General features: G+C 42.9%; 1 protein-coding gene across 3 annotated transcripts in view; it reads left to right on the top strand.

Moving 5' to 3' along the window:
• rgs19 (regulator of G protein signaling 19) overlaps positions 1-24170 on the top strand; it is a 56416-nt gene extending 32246 nt beyond the window's left edge. For 2 of the 3 annotated variants that reach the window (XM_049580431.1, XM_049580433.1), the window contains exons 2-5: positions 8477-8649; positions 11266-11352; positions 13918-14152; positions 16631-24169. In XM_049580431.1, coding sequence (XP_049436388.1) covers positions 8477-8649; positions 11266-11352; positions 13918-14152; positions 16631-16819 — 684 coding nt within the window. In that variant the 3' untranslated portion in view covers positions 16820-24169. Of the gene's footprint in view, positions 1-8476; positions 8650-11265; positions 11353-13917; positions 14153-16630 lie in introns of all 3 variants that reach the window. The other variant, XM_049580432.1, reaches the window with a different exon arrangement.
• The last annotated feature ends 1029 nt before the right edge of the window (positions 24171-25199 follow it).

Here is a 25199-nt window from a genome sequence, read left to right as displayed (position 1 = left end):
GTGGTGTGGTGGTTAGCACTCTCGCCTCACAGCAAGAGGGTTGCCGGTTCGATCCCGGGCGTGGGAGCCCTTCTATGTGGAGTTTGCATGTTCTCCCCGTGTCAGCGTGGGTTCTCTCCGGGCACTCCGGCTTCCTCCCACAGTCCAAAGACATGCAGATTGGGGACTAGGTTAATTGGTGACTCTAAATTGTCCGTAGGTGTGAATGTGAGCGTGAATGGTTGTTTGTCTCTATGTGTCAGCCCTGTGATAGTCTGGCGACCTGTCCAGGGTGTACCCTGCCTCTCGCCCGATGTCAGCTGGGGTAGGCTCCAGCCCCCCCGCGACCCTCAAGAGGATGAAGCGGTTAGAAGATGAATGAATGAATGAATGAATGATAAAAGCAGAAAATCTAATTTTTCATCACAATAGCTGGTGGATCAGAGCATGGGTGCAGATCTGATGACAAGTTTGGGGGGGACACAGTCAGTTGTGATTTTTTTTTATTCAGTTCATTTTATTCAATTTCAATCAAATCATGCCCACAGAGCGCTTGAGATTGCCAGCATATTTCATGATTTCATAGAGGCTCATCACCATCACCAAGTCATTCAAAAAGCACTACAAAGAGAATCACATGCTTACCTTTACTGTTTATTTCTCTTAAACAGCCAGTAGTACATGGAACCAGCCATCACCCTCCTTTTCACTCCTTTCTGTTAGTTAATGTTACTTCTAGTTTCAGGGTGTCAGGCATGTTATGTCCACTCACGTTCTCATCTCTCGCCTCTCACGGATTCCCATTTCTCCCCATCATCTTCCCGTTCTCCCAGTATATAGGACTACTGTATACATTTGTTCAATTTCAATCATTTAAGCTATTTAGAATTGGGGGGGACAATTTGTGTTTTTCAGAATTTGGGGGGGACATGTCCCCCTGTCCCCCCGGGATCTGCACTCATGAATCAGAGGCTGTTGGTGACCTGGAGGTGACCTCACCAATGTTACAGTATGGCCACAGTGTCTCAATGCTAATTCTATGGTAACTTCCTCAAATGCAAAAAAAAAAAAAAAAATCTTTAGGCTTTGTCATGCCAACAATCTTAGACAATCTAGAGGAATGGCTTACTGAGGTGAAGGTTGTGCAGTTGTTTTGCATCAAGTTCTGATCAGCTGAACTTTGACACGGCACCAGTGAACATTTGCAAACCGTCTTGACTGTGAAACTCTTACATATAGAAAAAGAGGCGCCCACAGCCTTTTCTTTACGGCTTTTGATTTCCACTTCCTGAACGGAAGCAATGCTAATAATACTTACCTCGTCATGTACATATGAAAGCAGCTATAACCAGCTGTAACTCTAACTGTAAATCATTTTACTGATCTTTGCGTTGTGAAAATACTCAATCAGAGGCAAAAAGGAAACACACATGTTGACTTGCTTCTCAGGTCTGGAGTTACCTCCCTGGCTGTCACCACTCTCTGCTTGCGTCCTGCATTTAGCACCACAGCTACTGGAGTTGGGAAATTATACCGTGTGGCTATTAAATTGCACTCATCACTGCTGTGGTGCATTTCTGGATAGGCTAACGTTACCTTCTCTTCGTTGGGGATTATTTCAAGAAGGATATTGCTTCCATATATTTCCACTTCTTCATCTTACTGGCACCCTGTCCACTTGAGTCTTGTTCCAGATGAATATGTCTCGCAACAGATTCACATCTTCTTGGTCAAACAACTGTCCAAATGTTTTTTGAAACAAACTTTTTCCTTTACTTTGCAACACGAGGTCGTATTTCTTTTCTAACATGGCACAATTTTTCTGTACTTAGTGTGTAAAGGCTTTCAGACTGGACTGGGAAAATACAAAAGAAACTGCTAACCGCTTCATTTGGGTTTCTTATCAGCCTGTTTGTGAGTGTACGTGTGTGTTGTGTAGCAGGACGTTGCAGAAAAACGGCGTGTGTGCTTTATCAACCCTACAAGGATAAATAAGGGTTAAAAAATATTTACAGAGATGGAGTTAAGATGAGAAGGAAGTGAACTACCTCGAGTATGTGTGTGTGTGCACGCGTGTGTGTGGTTTCTAGGCTTCCTAATGTCATCCAGTTTAATCAGATTAACGCTCCGACCCGAATCCTGTTAAACACACACACACTCACCCACCCACGCATACACACACACACACACACACACACACACACTGAAATTCACGTGGAACAAGAGGAAGTGAGACATCTGCTCAGAACTGTGCACATTAGCTTCTCTCTCTTCATGTCTTTTCTGTGTAGACTCTTTCTTTCTTTCTTTCTTTCTTTCTTTCTTTCTTTCTTTCTTTCTTTCTTTCTTTCTTTCTTTCTTTCCTATGTCTGCCCTTCTCTCTAAACTTGTAATGAACCCTCTCATTTTCAGTCATTACCTCCAGAGAACATGAATTTTTGCACACACTTTTTGTACTGACTTGCTCTCTTTCTCACACACACACACACACACACACACACACACACACACACACACACACACACAGAGGCAGAAGTGTGATAGCTCTGTGCTATAAAAGATGTGACGGGTGATAAAAGAGAAGAAAGGAGTGTTCCTGTCTTTGTCCTGATGGTGCAGGTAAACAGTGGCATCGGTGCAGTGGGTGGGTGGATGGGTGTGTGTTTCTGAGGGTGTGTGATTGTTCAGCAGCGAGTACTCTCACGCACACACACACACACACACACACACTCTGCACACCTGCCAGCAGCACCACAGGCTGCCTGCTCCAACACACATTAACAGAGAAAAACGTCAGATTTTGCAGTAAAGTTTCTTTTCTTCAGGCAGTATTATGGTCACCATACAGACCTCAAGCCCCGCCCACTTTTCTGAGTTAGCCTCTGATCCACCAGCAGGTGTGTCTCAGAGGGTTTTGTAACAAGAGAGCCGGATACAACGTGGTGTGTCAGCCTGCCAGTTTGTCCCAGTGGCCAACCACAGTACTGGAGACCAGAAGTGTTTCCCCCACAGACCACAAAGCTTTGGTGCAAAACTTTTCCAAAGCATAAAAAATCTATGTACTGTCTATGTTCACTCATCACATCTATCTATGTACTGGGTGGGGAAATTCGTGTATGAAGCAGAGTATCCAGCTTTGATGTTACATCCATGGATTCATCATAAAGGCTTACAGTCTTAGGAAAAGCTAAAACATGATCACTTGGTTCGTCTGTCCATATTAGACAGACCTAAATTTGAGGATATAATTGAGGTATTTTTAAAACTAAGTTTCAAGAGAAGAAAATTTGAATCAAGTGTGCGTTTACATTAGGGATGGCAATTTTGGTTAATTTGCTTTTGATAACCCAACAACCATTAACCTTTAACTAACTGGTTAATTTTTAGGATCAAAAAAAAAAGGCAAAATGATAGAGATGCACAGTGATATCAGCATGTCATTAGTATCGGCCGATATTGGCTTTAAAATGAAATATCTGAATCAGCCAACATGCTTTTTCTTAACTTGCACAAAACAAAGTATTATATTTCATGTCTCCATCTGCTGGTGGGCCATCATGATAAGCGTATGCATACATAATATGATGTTAATTCCAATCCAGAAGAGACTTGATGATCTCTAAAATTAGGTGGGGAAAAAGTGGATATATCGTCATGGTATCGGTTATCAGTCAAATGAGTTACATATCAGCATATGGGATATCAGAAACAAAATCCAATATGGCGCATCCCTACAAAATGATGTGAAACAGAAGAGACTTTTGCATTTCGTTTGCTCTCTACTGACTCTGAGCTTTAGTGCCCGTTTTAAAGTGCTATCTGCTAAGAGGTGGTGACATGTTAATGTTTTGTGATGTAAATTAGGGCTGGGCGGTATTCGCGGTGACGGTAACTTACCGCAGTAAACATGAGCTGCGGTACTGCTTTTGTGGTTACCATCATACTGCAGTACTCCGGCTACGGTGGCAGAAGGGGGCCCTGCCTGCCTGTTTTTTACTTTAGGTTTATCAAATACTTATTTTTTTTTTGGTTGGCTTTGCTGACAGACAGAGGGCTTGCGTGTTAGCATGCGAAAACACGGTGCCCACCTGGTTCACTCCAGTTAGCTAACATTAGCAATGGTCGTCGGTCATTCATTACCGCTGGTAACCAGAACAGTGTTGCTGTGGAAACATGGTACCACCCTCTGTCTCCGATAAGTAAGCTACCTAATTTTGAGCAGCCAAACCCCTTATATTCTCCCCTAATATTCTCTGCAGTTAACCGATTAATGGCTAATTGTTAACATTCCTAATTTCCATCCATTACCAGTGTGCAGATATTAGGAGCTGATCACATCGAGATCAAGAGTTGGTGAGCTAATTCTCCAGTCTGCTGCCATGAAACCACTGCAGAAGAAGAGGGCAGAGGGGAGATGATGTAATTGAGCTCTAGTCAAACCTCAAACTGTGGAAGACCATGTAGTAAATAAAATAAATAGTAAAATTATTTTATAATTCAAATGACAGTGTCTTCATCAGTCTGCACTAAATAGATTTTTTTGTCGTGGTTACTTCTTTCATTCACTAATCTACAGTGTGACCAACATCACTGACCATTCTGCCACATTCACCCGCTCTCTGGAGTGTTGGCATCAAACACACACACACACACACACACACACAGGTCAGCAGCCCACTTCTGTCCCTGAGCTGGCAGACAGACACACAGACGAGTCGACAGCTGGAGGCTAATGTTAGCTGAGCTGTAGTTTCACCATTTTAGAGAAATGGAAAAATAACAAACGTACCCAATCTAATGATGATAGCATCGACATGGAATTATCTGCACACACACACACACTGAGTCTGTGTGTGTGTGTGTGTGTGTGTATTTGCGTACTTTTCTTTGTACATATGAATGCACCTTTATGTGTGCATATGGATGTCCCTGTGTGCTATTTCATTATGTATGTGTGTATATTTGCTGTCCTTTCGTGCATATGTCTGCGAGTACATGATGTACACGATGTGCTCATACATGTGTTACTGTGTTTGAATGTACAGTGTGTATACATTTGCCCCGTGGCTGTGATTCTTAACCCTTTCTGGGCCAGACGTCCTGAGATTACAAACTGACTCTGAGCTCGGAGTGCCGTTACGTTCTCTGGCGGATGGAGGGAGCTTTAAATAGAATATATGCTGGATGTTTAAGCCTTTAAATGTCGATGCAACTCCAGCAGCATCATCTGCATGTCAGTAGATCCAGGAGCTCAGGGACTGTAGTCCAGAACCCAAAGTTGAGAAACCTGTGTTTATGTTTGTGTGATCTTCTTTGTGTGTATTTGTGTGTGTGATCACAGCTCAATCACATGATGCATCACATTGCCCCCTCTGTCTCCATAGTCGCTCTCTTTCACTTCCTCTATTCTGCATGGTGTCTCTCTCTCTGGCTCTGTCTCTCTTCTTCCATGCCCTCTCTAAATTTGTAAATCTCTTGTTTGCCTCTTCCTCTTTTACTCTGTGATCTCTTTCTTGGCACCGTTTAACATCTCTCCCCCTTTTAGCTCTTTGTCTTTCTCTCCTAGTCCCTGTATTTATTCCTCCTTTTCTCGCGGTCTCCCATCAGATAACCCTGCCGCCTCTGGTGTTTCTTTTTTTCCGTCTTAGTTTCTCCCCCCTTCAACGTCTCACTCACCGAAAGAAAAAATCAAATGCTGATGAGAATGTCGTCAAAGTCTGAATCATTATTTTTGCCAACAGTTCTTTTTTGAACATCTTAATCTAAATCAGCAGCTCTATGATGCTTCGTCCTTTTTTGTGAGAACTCAGAGCAGGCTATGCTGCAGAGAGGAGCTCATAACTGAGCCTTCAAGTCACTGACATGTGCCCGTGCTTCTTCATTTAACTGACAAACCTCTCTTTCTTTTCCATTCTCTGCTTTTTTCTCTCCCCCCCGTCTCAAATTGTAATGTGTGATTCACAGAGTCAGAACTTCCTTATCAGTGTGTAAAGACTGTCTGCCAGGATAGAGACCAGTGTCGCCATAGGAGTTAATTAAATAAACGGTTTATAATGAAGAAAAAAAAAACAGCCAACAACAGTTTATTCTGTCACAATGTGACTTCAGATCCTTCATTGTGATCTCATAATCTTCACTCATCTCTAAAGGCAAACCTGTTGTGTAGCATTTGAAAACACTGACACACACATATTAACTGTGCTACCTTGAATGATTACTGTAAACAGAGATGATCACGTGAGGACAATTTTTAGCTTCTGTCTCACACCGGTGGTGTTGGAACATCAGAAACAAGTTAAAAGTTCTTCTTTTTTCCCTCATGTCACTGAATGTGGCTCTGTTTCTTTGTGTTTGACCTGTTATTAGCAGACCTGCAGTATGGTAGGGTCCATCTCAGCTCTGCAAATGCAAAAAATGCAGCTAGAAGGTGACTGGCTTCTTTGGGATTCTCTTGTGGGGTTTCTGAAATTGTGCTAATGTTTCAACATATACATCTTGCATAAAAATACATTTAATGAAATTATAAAATGCATTATTCAAAGTTAAACCAGTGTTTCTCAACCTTTTCGATTTTTGACTCTAAACAAAACATTTTCTCACGTCACGTTCCAGCAGACGTTGCGCTTGACTTTTTCGTCACTGGTCATTTTGACTGACAGGGTCATAAAAATCCAGTCATAATCTATTTTTACCAGTCATTTTAATTTTCATTTTTAAATGATAATAAAGATATTCAAAGACATTTAGTTTTCATTCGTTCGTTTTTAATAAAGCAAGCAAGTTATAAAGTGTGCATTAATAAGGACATGAACGAAAAGAACAGACATCCACACACCTGTGCTGCGAGCGCTTCTGTCAAGCTGGATAGAGCAGATCGTACCAAACAGGAAGTCAGACACAGAAAAGATGAGAGAATCCGGCCAATTTTCAAAATAAAATAACAGCTCGCACTGAGGAACGTGAGGAGAAAATACCGCGTTTATAATTTAAAATAACACAACAGTGCATAACCGAACACATTTTTCAATACCATAATCACTTCATTACAATTTTAATTTTGTGTCACCGAGCCTACAGACATAACTACATAAATAAAATGGTCAGAACAATATGCCCTACTCGTTCAGTGTTTATCCAACACGCTCAATACATGGACATGCAATGACAAATTGTCATTAACTTATTACGTTATAAAAAACGATTGAAATATGGACTTAACCATGTTTAAAATGACCTGTTGATGTGAAAAAACAAGTACTGATGGGAACAGACGAGTGGAGTCGATGTTTAACCGGCGCAGAGAGCGCAGGAGAAATGCGCTGCCTGTGTGGACAGTCAAGCGCCTGCGAGTACACTCGCAGGACTTCTGGGCACTAATGCGTCCGGTGTGTCCAGGGCGTTATGTCAACAGCGCTACATGAAGGAGATGAATGACTTTTTCTCTGCAGTGTGAAAACGGCAGCCACTTAAACCACTGACTGTGCACTCCGCTGCCAAGTGGGCAGGGGTGGTAATTGCAACCGGTCAAAATGGCCGACGGCCTTCAGATTTTCCGGTCATTGTTGTAAAAAACCAGTCAATGACCGAGAATATCCGGTTAACGCGACCTCTGCATTCCAGATGTCAATGAATTGTTAGCTGTTCCACATTAACCCTCCAGTAACTGTTCAAGGCCCAGAGAGGTAAAATAAAACATTATTCAGGGTTCCCATGGTTATGAAATTCCTGAAGAAGTTATAAAATAAGAAAAACTGTTTTCCAGGCCTGGAAAGGTTTTGGAATTACCGGAATGTTTCAGCAGCGTTTTGAATATACATTGTTTTGGCTATTGTTCCCATAAATCCCAAAACATGTCTGAGATTACACGAAATTTGTTCCTTGTTTTACTAAATCAGAATCTCGTGCTGCGTTTCATGACCATAGAAACGTCACTAGTATCACATGATGCTCATAGACCAATAAGGAGGCATTAAAAAGGTCTTAAAAAGTCCTAACTTTAACTGTCTGTTGACCCCCTATTTTTGTGATGAAACGTGTGATTTACACTTCTCATGGGAACCCTGATTATTTCACAAAATATTTAGTTAACATTGCAAAAAGTTGGTCCAAATTTGTGGAGCAAAACTTTTCTTTCTTTCATACCCCATCCATCCTCTCATGACCCTCCAAATTGATCCTGTGACCCTTGGAAGGGGTCAGACCCAGAGGTTGGGAACCACTGATCTACTTAAAAAGTAGTTAAAGATACAGTAGTTGCACCTTGGATTGCCTGGGACACTTATGCACTGATGCGTCAGTATTAACAGTCACTCAATTTAATATATGATAATAGACAAGCACCTTTATTGATGGCTGAAGTGGGGTTTCAAATTTTGAGTATTTATGAACATTGCAGTGTACTGTAGATACGTTTACTCAAGCAACTAAAGGGCATGAATGCGTCTCTCACCAGTGTAAATGACAGTATCTGTCTCTTTGTCTCTCTGTGTCTCTGCAGTACACAGGTCCGATCCCGGCCGAGCGAGGGGGCGAGCTGGCCATGGGGGGAGGTCGCAGCGAGACCTCAGCACTGAGCGGGGCAGGAGGGGGGCGGGGCGTTACCACTACCCAGAATTCCCAGCGGCCCAACGCCTGCTGCTTCTGCTGGTGCTGCTGTTGCAGCTGCTCATGGTAGGACACACACACACACACACAAACCAACATTTGCACACATGTGCGCCTCTTATGTAATCAGACACACACTGGCAGGCCGGCTCTTTGGAAGGACTGTGGTCCTGTTAACACAGCTGTTTAAGACATAACACACAGCTGCCTTATCACTGGTGCAGTATACCTCATGACTTAACAACTTGACCATTCAGTCAGTCAAACTTCAGCAGTGTGTGTCAGGAGTACTTGTAATCTGTGTGAGTAAAGCTGAGTTTCTGTTTCTGTTAAAGGTGGATCATGGTTGTGTTTGGTGTTACAGCCGTCCTGCTGCAGATGCATCCATTGCACACGTGTGTTTTTAGTTCTTAACATCGTCTCTCATCTCTCTCCTGAACAGGAGACTGTTGCTGTGCACTCATTAAAGCACAAGTCATCATGTTTCTATTCCCTGTGATACAGAGTGGAGGTCACAGGGTGCAGACAGGCTGCAGTAGAACTGACTTTGCTTGATCACAAAAAGTGTCAAATGTTACTCAACAGGAGCAGGTTACTGAGTGAGGCTTGAAGTTGTGTTATCTCGTCTCAGCTTGCAACAATCTCGATCAGCATCAGAGACTTGCAGGAGGAAGCACAAGCAGCCCAAGCTGACCAATCACAGTTCCTGTGGTTTCCACTTAGTGTGCCTCCGGCCACCAAAGTATTGACTCATAGTTATATTTTTTTAGTAGGTACAGGTCAGCTCTGGAGGAGCCTTTCGTGTTTGGAGGTGTTTGTTTGCTGGCTGCACAGGTCTTAGCTTTACATTCAGGTCAGTGAAGAATATTCTGTGATGACCAGAGGACATTTACTCATGGGAACTGTTGTCCTCTGATGCACAAGCTTGGAGTGTGTTTGTACTGATGGCCCTGAAGTATAGTGAGAGTCTCCAGGAATACTGTGGCACACCAGTCTGATATGAACTCCACAGCTATTTGTTGTTTAATCCCAGTGTGGCTCGGCACATACAGTTATCGACCACTTTATTAGGTACACCTTGCTACTACCAGGTTGGACTCCCTTTTTAATTCTTGGTGTCACAGACTCAACAAGCTGCTGGAAACATTCCTCGGAGACTTTGGTCCATATTGACATGATGACATCACACAGTTGCTGCAGATTTGTCGGCTGCACATCCATGATGAGAATCTCCCGTTCCAGCACATCCCAAAGGTGCTCTATTGGACTGAGATCTGGTGACTGTGGAGGCCATTGGAGTACAGTGAACTCATTGTCATGTTTGAGATGATGTGAGCTTTGTGACATGGTGCGTTATCCTGCTGGAAGTAGCCATCAGAAGATGGGTACACTGTGGTCATAAAGGGATGGACACGCTCAGCAACAATACTCAGGTAGGCTGTGGTGTTTAAACCATGCTCAGCTGGTACTAAGAAAATCTCCCCCACACCATTACACCACCAGCAGCAGCAGCCTGAAGCGTTGATACAAGGCAGGATGGATCCATGCTTCCATCTGAATGTGGTTTTTCCAATCTTCTATTGTCCAGTTTTGGTGAGAAAACCCGTGTGAACTGTAGCCTCAGTTTCCTGTTGTTAGCTGACAGGAGTGGCACCTGGTGTGGTCTTCTGCTGCTGTAGCCCATCTGCTTCAAGGTTGGACAAGGTGTTGTTGCTTCAGAGATGCTCTTCTGCACACCTTGGTTGGAACCAGTGCTTATTTGACTTCCTGTTGCCTTTCTATCATCTTGAACCAGTCTGGCCATTCTCCTCTGACCTCTGGCATCAACAAGGCATTTTGGCTCACTGGATATTTTCTCTTTTTGGGACCATCCTCTGTAAACCCTAGAGATGGTTGTGCTGAAAATCCCAGTAAATACTCAGACCAGCCCGTCTGGCACCAACAACCATGCCACGTTCAAAGTCACTTAAATCACCTTTCTTCATCATTCTGATGCTCAGTTTGAACTTCAGCAGCTCGTCTTCACCATGTCTACATGACTACATTGAGATGCTGCCACGTGATTGGCTGATTAGCTATTTGTGTGAAGGAGCAGTTCAACAGGTGACAGGTGTCCCTTATGGAGGGTTTTTGCCTGTTTGTGCACATTCAGCCATTTCTAACCACACAGACGCAGTTGGGTGAAGAACCATGCTGTAGTTAGTGTCTATACGCTGCCTCCAACAGTTTGGGTTTCCTTTGTTTTGTGTCAGCTCACGTCTGTGTGACCCTCCGTGCCATAAGCATAACTAAGGATAAGACACACAGGAGTTCAGTGGACCTGCTCACTATTACACACACCGAGTCTCCAGACATTAGTCAGACAGTAGCTGTGCAGTGATTAGGTCTCTATAGTTCCCACAGGGAAACTCATTATTTATAGCTCTCTGTCTCTCTGTTACACACACACACACACACACACACACACACACACACTGAAGGTGTAGACACCTGTAGCTGCTGCTTCACCCTGCTGTTAACATAACTGTGGTTAGTGTTGTCATTAAATGGGGTAGTAGGTGATCGTACATGTGTTTATAGTTATGAGAGCAATTACTCTTCTGTCAGCTGTGGTTTAGTGTGTGTGTGTGTGTGTGTGTTTCCTGCCTGAGAGCGTTTTCATCATGTCAGTCTCACTGTCAGGAATGAAGAGGAGAGACGGAGGCGGAGGAGGAGGAAGAGAATATCACAGGACACCAAGATGGAAACCATACCAAACTGTGAAGCTTGGTGAGTCTGCAGCAGGAACACAAACTCATTTTGGTTGGTTTAAAATGTGTAAAAGATTGTGATAAACTTCTCAGAGGTGAGGCACAAAGAACAATGATCAGGCTTTTAAAGTCAGGATTTTTTTTATATTTTCTGTTCTTCATGCAAAATAAAACCAAAAGTTGACAGCCGTGCAGTTACAAGCTGTAATATTCATTATGCTAGAAAACAATATTTTTGGATGGGTGTAGAATGCTGATAATATATAGGATGCTGATGTCCGTACAGTCCGTCATCTGCATGTTGATGTGTTTTTGTTTAATGTTTATCTTCTCATATGTAGCACCAAGCGTGTAGCACATGCTACCTACAGACATTTAGTTTGTATGTAATCAGGGTTCATCATTTATATTTTTATGCCTCCACACTTGCAATAGCCATAGCCAGAGGCATTACGATTTCAGGTTGTCCATCTGTCCGTCCCAGTCTCGTGAACACAATATCCCAAGAACATGGTGAAGGAATTTCTTCAAATTTGGCACAAACATCAACTTTGACTCTCTGATGAAATGATTAGATTTTTGTGGTCAAAGGCCAAGGTCACTGTGACCATGTCTGTCTCCTTTTTCTGAACTCAGTATCTCCAGAACATCTTGAGGGAATTTCTTTAAATTTGGCAACAACGTCCACTTGTACCAGGGAATAAACTGGTGTTTATTTGGTGTCCGAAGGTCAAGGTCACTGTGACCTTGCCTGTCTCATTTTTCTGAACGTGGTGTCACATCTTAAAGGGAATTTCTTTAAATTTGGCACCAACGTCCACTTGTACTGAAGAATAAACTGATTAGAATTTGGCACTCAAAGGTCAAGGTCAGTGTGACCTCACAAAACACGTTTTTGGCCACAACTCCAGAATTCTCACACAAATTATAACAAAAATTCACACAAATGTCTAACAGGATAAAATAATGAAGTGATGACATTTGATATCCAAAAGGTCAAAGGTAAACTTCACTGTGACATCATAATATGCTGCATAAAGCACTTTTCTGGCCATTACTCAAAGTTATAACTCAAGAACAGAAGAGGAAGCGTTTGATCCGATACTGAATTGGTGACACTAATCTTGGGTGTCCACCTTGACGTGTTGGGGGGAGATGTCTGTGAAGCATCCATGTTTTGAAATAAAAAGATAAAGTCCGCACACCAGAAGTTGCTCCTTGCACAATTTATTCATGCATTGTTGTAACGTTTCGGGCCCTTGCCCTTCATCAGACGATGATGAAGGGCAGGGGCCCGAAACGTGCATTGTTGTAACGTTTCGGGCCCCTGCCCTTCATCATTGGGGTCCATGCAAGGAGCAGCTTCTGGTGTGCGGACTTTATCTTTTTATTTCATACTTACCTTTTGGTCCAGCACCTAGCATAAAATTTTTTTTGGGCATGTGCGTGCTACTTTTACCTGTTAAAGCATCCATGTTTTCACATACATAGATGTAAACTGTAAGGGAAACTTGACTGTTGTGGAAAGGCATACAACCGCAGGGCAGTAATTGTATTTTTTTTTTTTCACTTGCCTGCCTGGAAATCTATTTGTCTGAAGTCAATTTTTACTTGCCCCATGAAAAACTGTTTCATTTATTTGCTGTTATCAAATAACCACAAAGCCTTAAGTTAGTCTTTTGACACTGTTTTATCCACATTGCTCTGAAACTTGTGGCAAACTGTGAAATACATAGTTGGAGTTTTGCCTACATCCTCTGACACCATCCGACAAAACTCCTGTTTCCAGGATAATTGAAATACTCACTTTCAGCTCAAACTTTGTTCTTACCCACTGTCATTTTGTGCATGGTTGCATATGTGCAACTCTCAAAAAAGATGAGAAGGAAGTGAGATGGCTCACTCCTTAGCAACTTCCATCTTCAGCTCCGGAAAAAGCGATGTGTTCAATTACTTTTTTGAGTTGCTAGATTTACTAGCCTGATGTGACGATTGGCAGTCCTTACTGTTGAGCCCTGGCAATGTTAAACATGTTGGCATATCCAATGGTGGCATTAAACATGCACCTGTTATGGCGCTTGACCCACTGGAGGTGGTAGATCGGTAGTCGTTAGGATTCACCTTCTGGGGACCATTAAGTTCTGTACAAAAAAAGTCAAACGTCTGATTTCCTGTCACTACGTATTTTGGTACAGAGTTGGAGGACCTTTATTACTACTTCAACACAATATACAGTGTTCAGAGGACAGTGCAGCTTGGTTGGAGGTGTTTACTCTATTGAGTGCTTTCTACTTTTAGTTTAGGTTACTCATGAATGCAGGATCCAAGGAGCCAAGGCCAAATGCCCGATCTCGCAATGTTTGTGATAAATAATTGGTGTATTCGCCCCGAAACTTGGATCCACTCCAAAATTGACTGGAGTAATCAGAAAGAAAGTGTAATGCCGAGTGAGATAGTAATTCTTTTTTTAATCAGTGAGCTATGTGCAGGGTATAAGCTTCAAAACCATGATTGTTGTTCATCAACTCAATTAATGAGTAAGCAAACAAATAAATGAAGTATCTCTCCGCTCTTCCGTCCTCAGCACCAAACCCACAACGGAAGAGATGCGGATGTGGGCTCAGTCCTTCGACAAGCTGATGAGGAACCCAGCAGGTCGGAATGTTTTTCGGGAGTTCTTGCGGACTGAGTACAGCGAGGAAAACATGCTGTTCTGGTTGGCCTGCGAAGACCTCAAACAGGAAATCAACAAGACCGCCATTGAGGAGAAAGCGCGCTCCATCTATGAGGATTACATTTCAATATTGTCGCCAAAAGAGGTGAGAAAGCTGTTGGCTTACTGCGGTTACACCTCTGTCTCAAACAAAAATGTTTGAAAGACTGTTTTTATCTTTTAGGTTTGGTTTGATTTCATGAAGTAGCTCACAGAGCTCTCTGGAAGCTGAGCACTAAACTTTGAATGTCCCTTAAATTACTTGAATTCAGCAACTAGGCCACATCACAGTCTAGAGATCACTTCCCCTTTCCCCATTAAATCCAATTAAATAAAGTAACACAGGCTTCCTACTCTTCTATTTTTGTGGGGGGAGTCCCTTAAAGGTTTTAGACTGTGGACACGGATTAAAGGCTTGTGTCATTGTTTAAATTCCAAGAGATTACTGCTTGTAAATCACTTCAGGATGTTGAACCATCAGGCGGACATTGCTCGAGGTCTGTTCTTGTGTCTCAGAAATAAGATGAATTTAATTTAGGTAACTACAGTGTTTAGAAAATGTCTTCTTACGTAAGATCTGGATGATGCATTTTGTTTTCCAGTGTGGTTGTTGCTTCATCTGTGTCCTACTGTCAGCTGGTTTGTCAGTCTGTCGAACATTTTGATTCACAGTACGATATCAGCAACTATTTACATCAGATTTACTGTATTTATTATTCAAGGTCCCCAGAGTATAACTGCTGATAAGTATTACCAGAGTCTGGGTCTTCAACAGGGGGTCCGCAGCCTTTAGGGGTTCCTCACAGTAACTGCAGGGTGGCAGCTAAATCAAAGTAGTGAGCTAACAGTTACATACTCCATCTATCTGTCCATTTTCAACTGCTTACCTGAAGCCTGGTCGTGGGGGCAGCAGGCTGAGCAAAGGTTTTCCAGAGGCCTGTTTCTCCAGCCTCTCTTCTCAAGGTGTTCCCAGGCCAGACGAGATATGTAATCCCTCCAGCATGTTCCTGGGTCTGCCCCGGGGCCTCATACCTACTCTACGTCCCAACCCTCACCTATGGTCATGAGCTATGGAATGAGGTCGCAGATACAAGCGGCCAAAGGGTGAAGGGTATCTGGGCTCAGCTTTACAGATAGGGTAAGAAACTCAGACATCCGGAGGGAGCTCGGAGTAGAGCCGCTGCTCCTTCGGGTTGAAAGGGGTCAGTTGAGGTGGTTCGGGCATCTGATCAGGATCCCCCTGGGTGCCTCCTGCTGGAGGTGTTCCAGGCATGTCCTACTGGTAGGAGGCCCCGGGGCAGACCCAGAACATGCATATCTCGTCCCCTGTGGGAGCGCCTTTGGGTCCCCCAGGAGTAGCTGGAAAGCGTTGCTGTGAACCCCTGCAACCTGGCTTCAGAAAAGTGGTTGAAAATGGGTGAATGGATGAAATGATTAAAATATAATTGGCAGATTACAAAGAATGTAAATAACACTGCAGCCTCTGTTAAATGTCTCCACTTCTTTATCTTTACGTAATTCTTGTTGCACGTTGCACATTTCAAGGTTTTGATTTGTCAGCTACTGTGCACATGCTCAGTGCTCACACCAATACCCACCTGAAATGCAAGCCCTGCTAATTGACCAAGTGGCACACACACACACACACACACACACACACACACACTGAATGTGTTCAAGTTTTTCTGGTGAGAAATGGGCAAAGCATTGTCGGCTGTTTAACTGCTATTTTTCAACTGGCTGACTGTGTGTGTGTGTGTGTGTGTGTGTGTGTGTGAGAGAGAGAGAGAGTGTTTCACAGTGGTTGCTTTATTTAGTATGAGCGCTGGAGGCTTTGCTTGTCAGGCTCCATCACCAGTGTGTGTGTGTGTCTACGCATGTGCGCGTGTGTGTTGGCATGTTTAGACACTGGTGTGTTTGTATGTGCTGTTGTCTGCATGTGTGTTAGTGTGTGTGTGTGTGTGTGTGTGTGTGTGTGTGTGTACAGTGTTTTTACAGGAAGCTATAAATTGCTGCTCCCATCACCTTCTGGCAATAGAGGCTTTTTATAGACACACACACACACACACACACACACACGCACTAAAATACAGAGATATCTAGACGTGTGAGTTTGGCAGAGAAAATGCATGCCTGGCTGTCTGTCTGCGTGTCTGACCTTGGTAGAATGCCTATCTCTTTTCGTGTGCGTATGTGTGTGTGCATGTGTGTGTGTGTGTGTGTGTGTCTTTCCTAAATAAGAGCAGAGTGAAAACATAAGAGAAAGCTTGTTGTACTATAAATATCTGCTGGAGCAGTGACTGTGGGGCCACTGTGAGTGATTTTGTGTGTGTGTGTGTGTGTGTGTGTGTGTGTGTGTTCCAGTGCTGTTAACTGTTTGTATTTATGGTCCTATGGAAGTTAGTTCTTGACAAAACTACAGAGCTAACATTTGGCCGGCTATAAAAAAGAACTGTATTTTTGATGGCAATGATAATCATACAGTCTGGATCTCTAAATACGCTGATGTGTTGTAACACTGTGACACGACCCAAGCCTCATGGCGTCTTCTTATTTCACTTAACTAAACTGTATTTCCCTCCAGGTGAGTCTGGACGCCCGGGTTCGAGAGGTGATCAACAGGAAGATGCAGGACCCGACGCCTCACGCGTTCGAAGACGCCCAGCTACAGATCTACACGCTGATGCACAGGGACTCCTACCCACGATTCCTCTCCTCCAACATCTACAAGTCGCTCTTGCACGGCGGCTCACGTACCTCCTCTGAATCCTAGTCCCACATCTCCTCCTCTAATCGTCCTGCGCTCACAGGATTGATGCCAGACCATTTCATGACTTCTCCAGCACACTCCTCCCTCCCAGTACAGAACTACCCAAAAATTACCAGACTCCTCCTCAGTTCACTTTCTCAGAATCACAAATCTCTCCGACTACTGCCAAGACTGTCTTCTCATGTGTTGTTTTTTCCACTCCATATCTTCAACTTTTACTACTGCTGCCAAGACCTCCCCTCCTCTGCTGTTTCCTCCTCTCGTCTCTTCACTCCAGTAGACTTCTGTCTTCTGTACTTGAGAAATTCAGGCAAATTACAACTAAAAACTAACAAATAATTGAAAATATTTGTCTGGTAATAGCTACAAAAACCTGAAGTTTGCGTCATTTGAATAATATCCAAAACACTGAACGTACCATTTTATACCTATAAAAACCTAAAAACTCCACAATATGATATTTTCAGGATGGAAAAGCCTCTGAAACACCTGCCTTCTCTCTATTATAATGGAACTAGAAGGCACTCGGCTTGTGGTGCTCAAAACACCCTAAAAATACATCTGAAAAACTCAACATCAATGTCTCTATCCAGAAATCATGACCTGGTTACTCAAGATAATCCACAGAGCTTGTTGTCAGCAGTTTCATCTTAACTTTTTTCTTTCTACCAAACTACACCCACTAACTACATCTACCAGGCCCCAGGAAGTGCACTGGGCTCTGAAGCCAATTTCCATAGTGGCCAAACATTGGTACTCCAGTTTTTGTCGGGTCAGTTAAGTGATGCCAAAGGGCCCAAAAAGACTTTTCCCATAGACTTACATTGGGAAAGGGACATCTGTAAATCAGTGGATACTTGTTTTTCGAGTGTCACAGCCCCCTCAGAATAACTGATTCCACTATCAGGATTTAATCCATTCAGCCCCAGACCATTTCGAAAGTTTAAATGAGCCGCAAAATTAAATTAATTTATCCCAATTCACGTTAACAGAGCACTAAACTGGCTGTGCTCTGCAGCTCTGAGGCCCAATCCCAATACCCCCCCTTGTCCACTACCCCTTAGCCCTTGGCCCTACCCCAAGCCATTGCCCACTACCCCTTGGCCCTCGGAATGAAGCAACGAGGGGTAGGGGTTGAAATCATTCCCTAGGAATTGGGACACCACTCACTACGTCACCGCGTCGGTTACGTTCACCTATTTTAAACAGGAAGCTGCGAGCCATCTACATTTCCAACCGGCATCTATGATGGAGTCTCCGGTTGAGTTCATCCTACCGATCGTGTTTGCTGTGTTCATCATGCTTCGTATGATGAACGACAGACGACAGGGGACTTCTGCTAGCTAGCTAACCAGCTAACATCACGAGGCACCATAGTTATTCTAGCTGGCGTGTTATCGTAATGTGAAAAATCCGATAATTTTGCAGAACAGGACAGATGTCAGACGCCAGATAGCGCGAGCTAGCTAGACGACCGTAACGTTAGCTATGTATGAACTTTTTTCCCCGTCTCCTGCTTGGTGGTAGTCATGGCAACGTCTACACCTTGCTGGCAAGTCAGCATCTGAAATCCCTCGCTCTGAAGGGCTAGTTTCATACCCACTACCCCTCGTTATGCCCCCTACCCCTACACGCAAAAAGGAATTGGGAGACCACTACCCCTTGCGGGAACGCGCAATTGTAGGGGTAGGACCAAGGGGTAGGGCTAAGGGGGGGTATTGGGACAGGCCCTAAGTCTCCAGTGCCTCTGCTCTATGGGCGCCGATCGTCCAGGTAATTTCGTACTGCTGAAATACAGCTTTTTCGGCTTCATACACCACGGAGCAACTTTCAAAGGAATAAACGGGCCAATGCTGTATGTAGGTTTCTGAATACATCCATGACATCTTCTTATAGACAAGAGTCTTGTGCTCATGATAGTGTGAGATGTCAACATTAATGACGTCCTCTTCAGTGTAGCTGTGAAGAAAATAGTTCCTACCTGAAACTGCTCACAACAAGGTCTGTGGATTATCTTGAGTTCCCGGGTCACAGTTTCTGGAAAGAGACATTTCTGTTGAGTCATTCAAATGTGTTTTATTGGCGCTTTGAACACCACAAGCTGAGTGACATCTAGTTCCATTATATTGGAGAGAAGGCAGACATCTCTACAGCTGATATCTGCAATACAGGTGAGAGGAAAAAATATGTATTACGTAACTAAATCCTAAAGCAGGAGGGTTTTAGAACAATTAGAACCAATAAAAAGTACGAAACATTCCTATTGCCATTTCTCCTAGGTTGGGCCCATTTTCAAGTCAGATTGACCGGACTATTGGTATCAGTTTGATTTTAAGGCTTCCTTCCTGACCACTAAAATGGCTCAACACTTATCATCCACTTCTATCCCGCTATTGATTCTTTCAACTAATTTTCTACCTTCAAACCCTCCTCCTCCCTCATCACATCACTTTTCTCCTGTGTTTCACCTCAGTGACTCCTGAACAGAGAAGGAGGCGATGTTGCAGTATTTCTTTGGGACATAAGGCGATGCACATGATTACGTGGGAGATTTTGATGCATTTCAAGGGGACAAATATTCACCTGTGCCATGGATTCTTAGTAGATTCTTACCAATCCGCCCCTCCCTCTGCTCATGACCATCCTATCACCTTTCCGAGCCAATCAAAGGTGGATGCCTCTGACCTCCGCCCACCTCATCACCTTGTTTTTCATCCTGCGGTTCTCTACTCCGAGACTGATGGAAAGGCAAAAGAAAAAGATGGATGCTGTCTCACTCCCTCTCTTTCTCTCTTCCTTTTCTCTCTTTCAACTGGAAAACACAGGGTGCTCCCCCCATCCCTCGCCAACGGCAAAAAAAGTTTCTTATTTTTGTTGTTTATTTATCCACTCTTGTTTGCTGGATCAATCATTTTACTCCTGTGATAAACAAACGGACAAATGGATGGATGTCACTTCCTTCCGACTACTGATTTACAAACAGACAAGACGTCTATTTTTTAAGAGAAAACTATATGGAACATTTTAATTTTGTTGATTTTTTGTTTGTTTTGTTTTGTTGGTTTCTCCCACTCTCTCCCCTTCCTGGATTTTTTGCAAGAAGAGGAGGATTCCTCTGAGACTGTACTGATCCCCACCCGACACAACACCACAGACACCACACACAGGTGCAATAAAACACTGGAGTTTGGAAAAACACACACATGCAGACATTTACAAAATTTGTGTTACTATACTTCAGGGGATGTTTCCTTCCTTCCTTTCCAAACTATAAACCCTCAGCGAGATCTGACTGAGTCGACCAAAGTCCCCGCAGGTTCATTTTGTAGTATTTCAGAATTTTATTACCCTGGCACCAACACCAGTTTGTAAATGTGAGTTAGTCTGGAACCTCTCAGTTCATCACAGTTTCCAAGAGGTGTTGTCAACAGCCGTAGATCAAAATGTCTCAGGACACAATTGGATCGACCTGCAAACAATCAGAGCGATGACACGTGATGTAGCGCTGAGCAACGCAAACAGAAAACAGCGTGCAGAGATGAGCTGAGATGGAGAAGCGTTAGCATGTCTGTGAGTGAGTGTGGCTGTTTTGCCATCAGAATTTTAAAATACTTCAACAGAAAGTTCCACACCAGCTGCAGCCATCTTGTTTTCTTAATTTGAAAATGCCTCAGTGGCGCTCCTCGTCACTAAGCTAACTTTATTCTTGCCATATTGTTCCAGGCACGAGGATTCACAAGCCGAAAATGACTTAAGATTAAGATTGATCTTTATTGTCTCTCAAGAGAAATTCATCTTGGGCATACGAAAAAAGTACCGGCGTCTCACATCAACATGCAGATTACAGTCACACTTGACTTAATCAAGTCTTTTGTGTTAAGCGTAAAGTCTGCACAAGTTGTTCGTCATCGCAACACACCTGTCCAGAGTTGCGTTAGTATTTCTCGTTGCCCGTCATTTTGAAGGACAGGGTCGTAAAGACTGTCATAATCTGATATCACTTAGACTCATATTGTATCCGCTGCCGACTGATGTACGTTCTCAGTGTTACCTGCTTGTCCGTCATCCTCCACTGCATCAGTTCCTGTTTTTGCTCATTTTTGGGCTCCAGAGATTTGGTAACACAAGTAATCAATTGCGACTGTTTGAGGTGTGGCTGAACATGACTTATCTGAAAGCGTATTTCATTGTAAAGCTGTACGCAGCATATTAATTCCCTCAGCCTGTTCTTGCCCTGTTCTTGCCCTGTTCTTGCTCTGTTTACAGTGAGACTGCTGCGAGAGTGCGAGCTCCACACTTGGTACAGTTTGTGAAAGTCCGTTAGCTCACACACAGTGACCGGGCTAACTGTCGGCAACACACAGCTAATACTACCCAACATTTATTAACAGATTTAACAACAGAGTCGAACCATGTCAGAGTCGGTGTGTTTGTTAGGTTTAACGGCTCGGTGTTGGATGTTGGATGTTAGTTGCCAATGCTGTGCGAGCTCATGCTAACTGGTTCAACTTCCGGCTTTGACATTTTGCAGTGTAGCAATTTAGCTTACTGATGCGATAGCTAAAGCAAAGAGGTAACCTCTCTGGCTAAAGTCATGTACATGAGACTACACGCCACCATCTGGACAGGAGTGTGAATTACATAAAGTTACAGTAGATCGCTCGCTTCTCAGAATGACAGACAACCTTTAGATTTTTCAGTTAGTGTTAAAAAATATCAGTCAGCGATTAACGCAACCTCTGCACCGGCCCCATATTAGATACTCCACTGTGATTGGCCAAAGAACTAATTTTGGGTTAATGCTTACATGTTCGTCAGCCAATCAGATGCTAACATTTTAGTTTAAAGTTTTACTGGTCAGGAAGAAACAAAGAAGTTAAAGAGTGAAAGTTTTAAACCTGTATAGTATAGTAATACAAATAAACACACACACACACACACACCAGGGTGGCCTACCTGGGCACTGCTGCTGCTGACCTCTGCCTCTGTGACCTCTCACCTTTGACCTCACCACTGTCTGTCGCCCACTCGGACGCCTGCTCCTGATTGGCTGCAGGAGGCTGCAGGGCTGAACTGTGGTTGGTCGATTCAGGAAGGGGGGTGGGAGGAAATCCCAGGTGCAAAAAAATATATATAGATATATTAATGAAAAACAACTAATAAAAAAAAATCTATATAGAAAAACAGATGTTATGTGAGATGGGATGCTTACACCCAGTGCTTCATGAGAAATGTAGTTTGAGGAAAACAAATGTTTGTAGTTGTCTGCGGAGGCAGAAACAACAGATTTTAAAAAAAGAGATGCCTCGGTCTTTACCAGACTGGTCACTCAGAATGCATTTATCTTAGTATTGTTAATGTTATTTATTTTATATTTTGTTAAAACTGTGATTTTAATTGTACATATATAAACGGAAACCCTTGAACATCCAACGAGACGCCGCTTTGTTTGTTCAGTGTTTGTGTCTGATTTTCTTTTTCCTCGCAACAGTCTGACTTTATTTCTCATCAGTACAAGTGTCTCGTACTATTTATACTAATTTAATACTTACTTTGTACTACTTTGCCAACCCAACCAACCAACATGTTGATATGGATGTCAATACTTCGGAGTTTAAAAAGATTCAGACTTTTTGTTTTTGTTGTTTTTTATAACATGAATTCTTAATGTAAACAGCCCTAAATATTATTGGTAGAAAAGAAGCAAGAATCAAACAAAACACCCCCGTGCTGTATTAAAAGTTTGCAGCAATTTTAACTGTACAACATCTTGATCTAACAGAGGCTGTTCAGAGGTTTGAAAATGTAGCTTATTTATTTTGGCATTTTGTCCACACAGGTGACTAACAACAGACATTTGCTAAAGCTCAATCCAGAGTGAAGATTTTCAGACACTCTGTTTTCAGTTTTGACAGGTAGACAGGGAGTTTCTGGCTTGTGACGTCAGTAGTCGAGGCGCGGGAATACAAAAGCATGATTAAACCTTTCCAGGTCAGGAAATGACAGCTGATTTAATGAGTAATTGATGTGGATTCGTATATTTCTTCCTCTAATTTTGGTTACTGTAGAATTTGTCCTAAATGTCTATAGTGGCATTAAAAAGGTCTTTAAAATAGTCTTAAATCTGCTCTGCCCTTAAGCTTTAAGAACCCTATATACAGACACAACCAGTCATCACACAGGTGATCGTGATCTGCATGATCGAGTCAATCTGCTCTGCAGCTGGACCAATCAGAGTTGACTTACAGCCACATGGGCCACACAGCACGCCTCAGTAAAAAGGAAATAGAAACATAAAGATCAATATTGTACAGGCATATATTAGTTTATTTTTCTAATGATATATCCCTGTATAATATTGATCTTCCTTAGTTCCTTTAGACGCTCTGTCATGTGTGTGAGTCTCACACAGTGTCGTCCAGCTCTGCTCTGATTGGTCCAACTTGACTCTCAATCATCAGATCACAATCACCTGTATGATGAAGGAGTGTGAGTCTATATATACAGCTCGTCCTGCACTGTGATGCTTGTTTGACAGTGTCTGATGAGGATCTGTGTCAGATGGAAACACAGCACGTTTAATTTAATCCAGATCTTGAGTTTGATTGTTGAACTGAAGGTGAACATGAACTGAGCACAGACAGACAGACGGAGCTGCTGCTGTTGACTCTCTGTGTTGATACTCCCAACACTCAGTTCCTAAAGGAAACCAACACACACGCACTACACATGGACAGTTGTGTAGTGTGTGTGTGTGTGTCTGGTCTTTTTCCACAGTTCACTGTAACCTGATATGTGTGTGTTTGGGAGTAATTCTGTGTGTGACACAGACACATGCATACCAACATATATGCAGCATACACACACACACACACACACACACACTCTGTCTCATACCTTCACACTCGAACACAAACACACACTCCCACACTCACTGGCAAGTCTTTATCTGTTGATGCGAGCATTCCTCTCTCTAGTTTTCTCTTGATGACCACAGATAAACTTCACTTCTCCTTGCAGATTTTTTCCCCCTCCATTTGAAAAAAAGAAGAAATTCTGTCCTCATGACCTTTGTTTAACAAATGATCTCCGTCCATACGATAATGCAAAATTGACTTTTGAGCAGTCAGATTGTCTGTGCAGTAGTGCAGCAATACTACTTTAAGAGTAATGTAGTTATTAGAACAAGCAGTGCTAACAAAAACTAAGTAATTCAGTAGTCATCTATTCCTAATATTTTCACATGGCGCACCCTGGCAGCAGTATGTAAAGAGCTAAATAATGTTTATGGTTATTATGTGTGAAATAAAAGCAATGACTGTATTTTACACTTTGACTCAGACATGTCAGATCTGTGCTCCTCAGGAAACCCTTCATTAAGCTAGAGAACATCGCCCGGCACTGGATTTGTAATGAACTGCAAAAAACTTTACCTTCCATGCATTAAAAAGTAACTCAGTTAGTAACTCAGTTATTTAAACCAAAAAATAATGTGTTACTGAGAAAAGTAACTTTTTAGTTCATCATGTTTTTAGATCATGTTTTGGGAAACTGAAACTCAGCCCTGCAGCCCAAAACATTTCCTAACTGTATTGGCTCGTAGCTACATCGCCTAAGAGACAGCGGATGGAGTTTAACCAAGGGACTGTTAGACTACAACTTTACAAAACAACTGAACGGTATAGGAAGCTTCCTCGGGATAACAACGGGTATCACGTCACTGGATGTAACGTTACTGGGACTAAAAATCTACAGAAGCTACCGCTTAATGTAACGTTACATCACTGTGGTGAGGCCAGCAGGTCGACAGTGACTTCAGAGATGGTGAGAGGCGTGTTTCATTAAGATGCTCTGGTAAGAACTGTTCATATACCTCTATCTGACTTGACTATCTTTTATTGTTTAGGGCTAAAATGTTTTAGTGAAAAGGAAGTTCAGTTTGTGAAGGAGTACTGCATGCTGCGCGCCGTTTTAAAATCTGGCCAAAAATAACGGAGTAATGCAGCGTTTGGTAACGGTAACGAGTTACTGAATTTAAAAACTAACGCGTTACAGTATTAGTTACTGCCAAAACTAACGGCGTTACTGTAACGCGTTACTGCCCAACACTAGCCTGAGTGTCAGACTGAAGCTCTTAGAACCTTCAGTCTGACATGGCTTCCATTGAAGGTGATTTACAAGGGGGAGGGAATTTGATTTTTCCCTAACCAATCAGTAGAGATCAATGACTCACCCAGAATCTGACGTCATTAGTATCCATGTCTCGGGGGTGCCGAAAACAAGCGAGCATTGCCCATTTAAAATGTCTCCGTCGTCGTGCACGCCCAGCTGCATCGCCGTTAAATCCAGTTTAGCAGCTTCCTTAATTTGGTCCTCCATTAAC

Source organism: Epinephelus fuscoguttatus, linkage group LG7 (assembly GCF_011397635.1).
Source record: "Epinephelus fuscoguttatus linkage group LG7, E.fuscoguttatus.final_Chr_v1".
NCBI classification, from domain to species: Eukaryota; Metazoa; Chordata; class Actinopteri; order Perciformes; family Serranidae; genus Epinephelus; species Epinephelus fuscoguttatus.
This window is presented reverse-complemented; position numbering and strand designations above follow the sequence as displayed.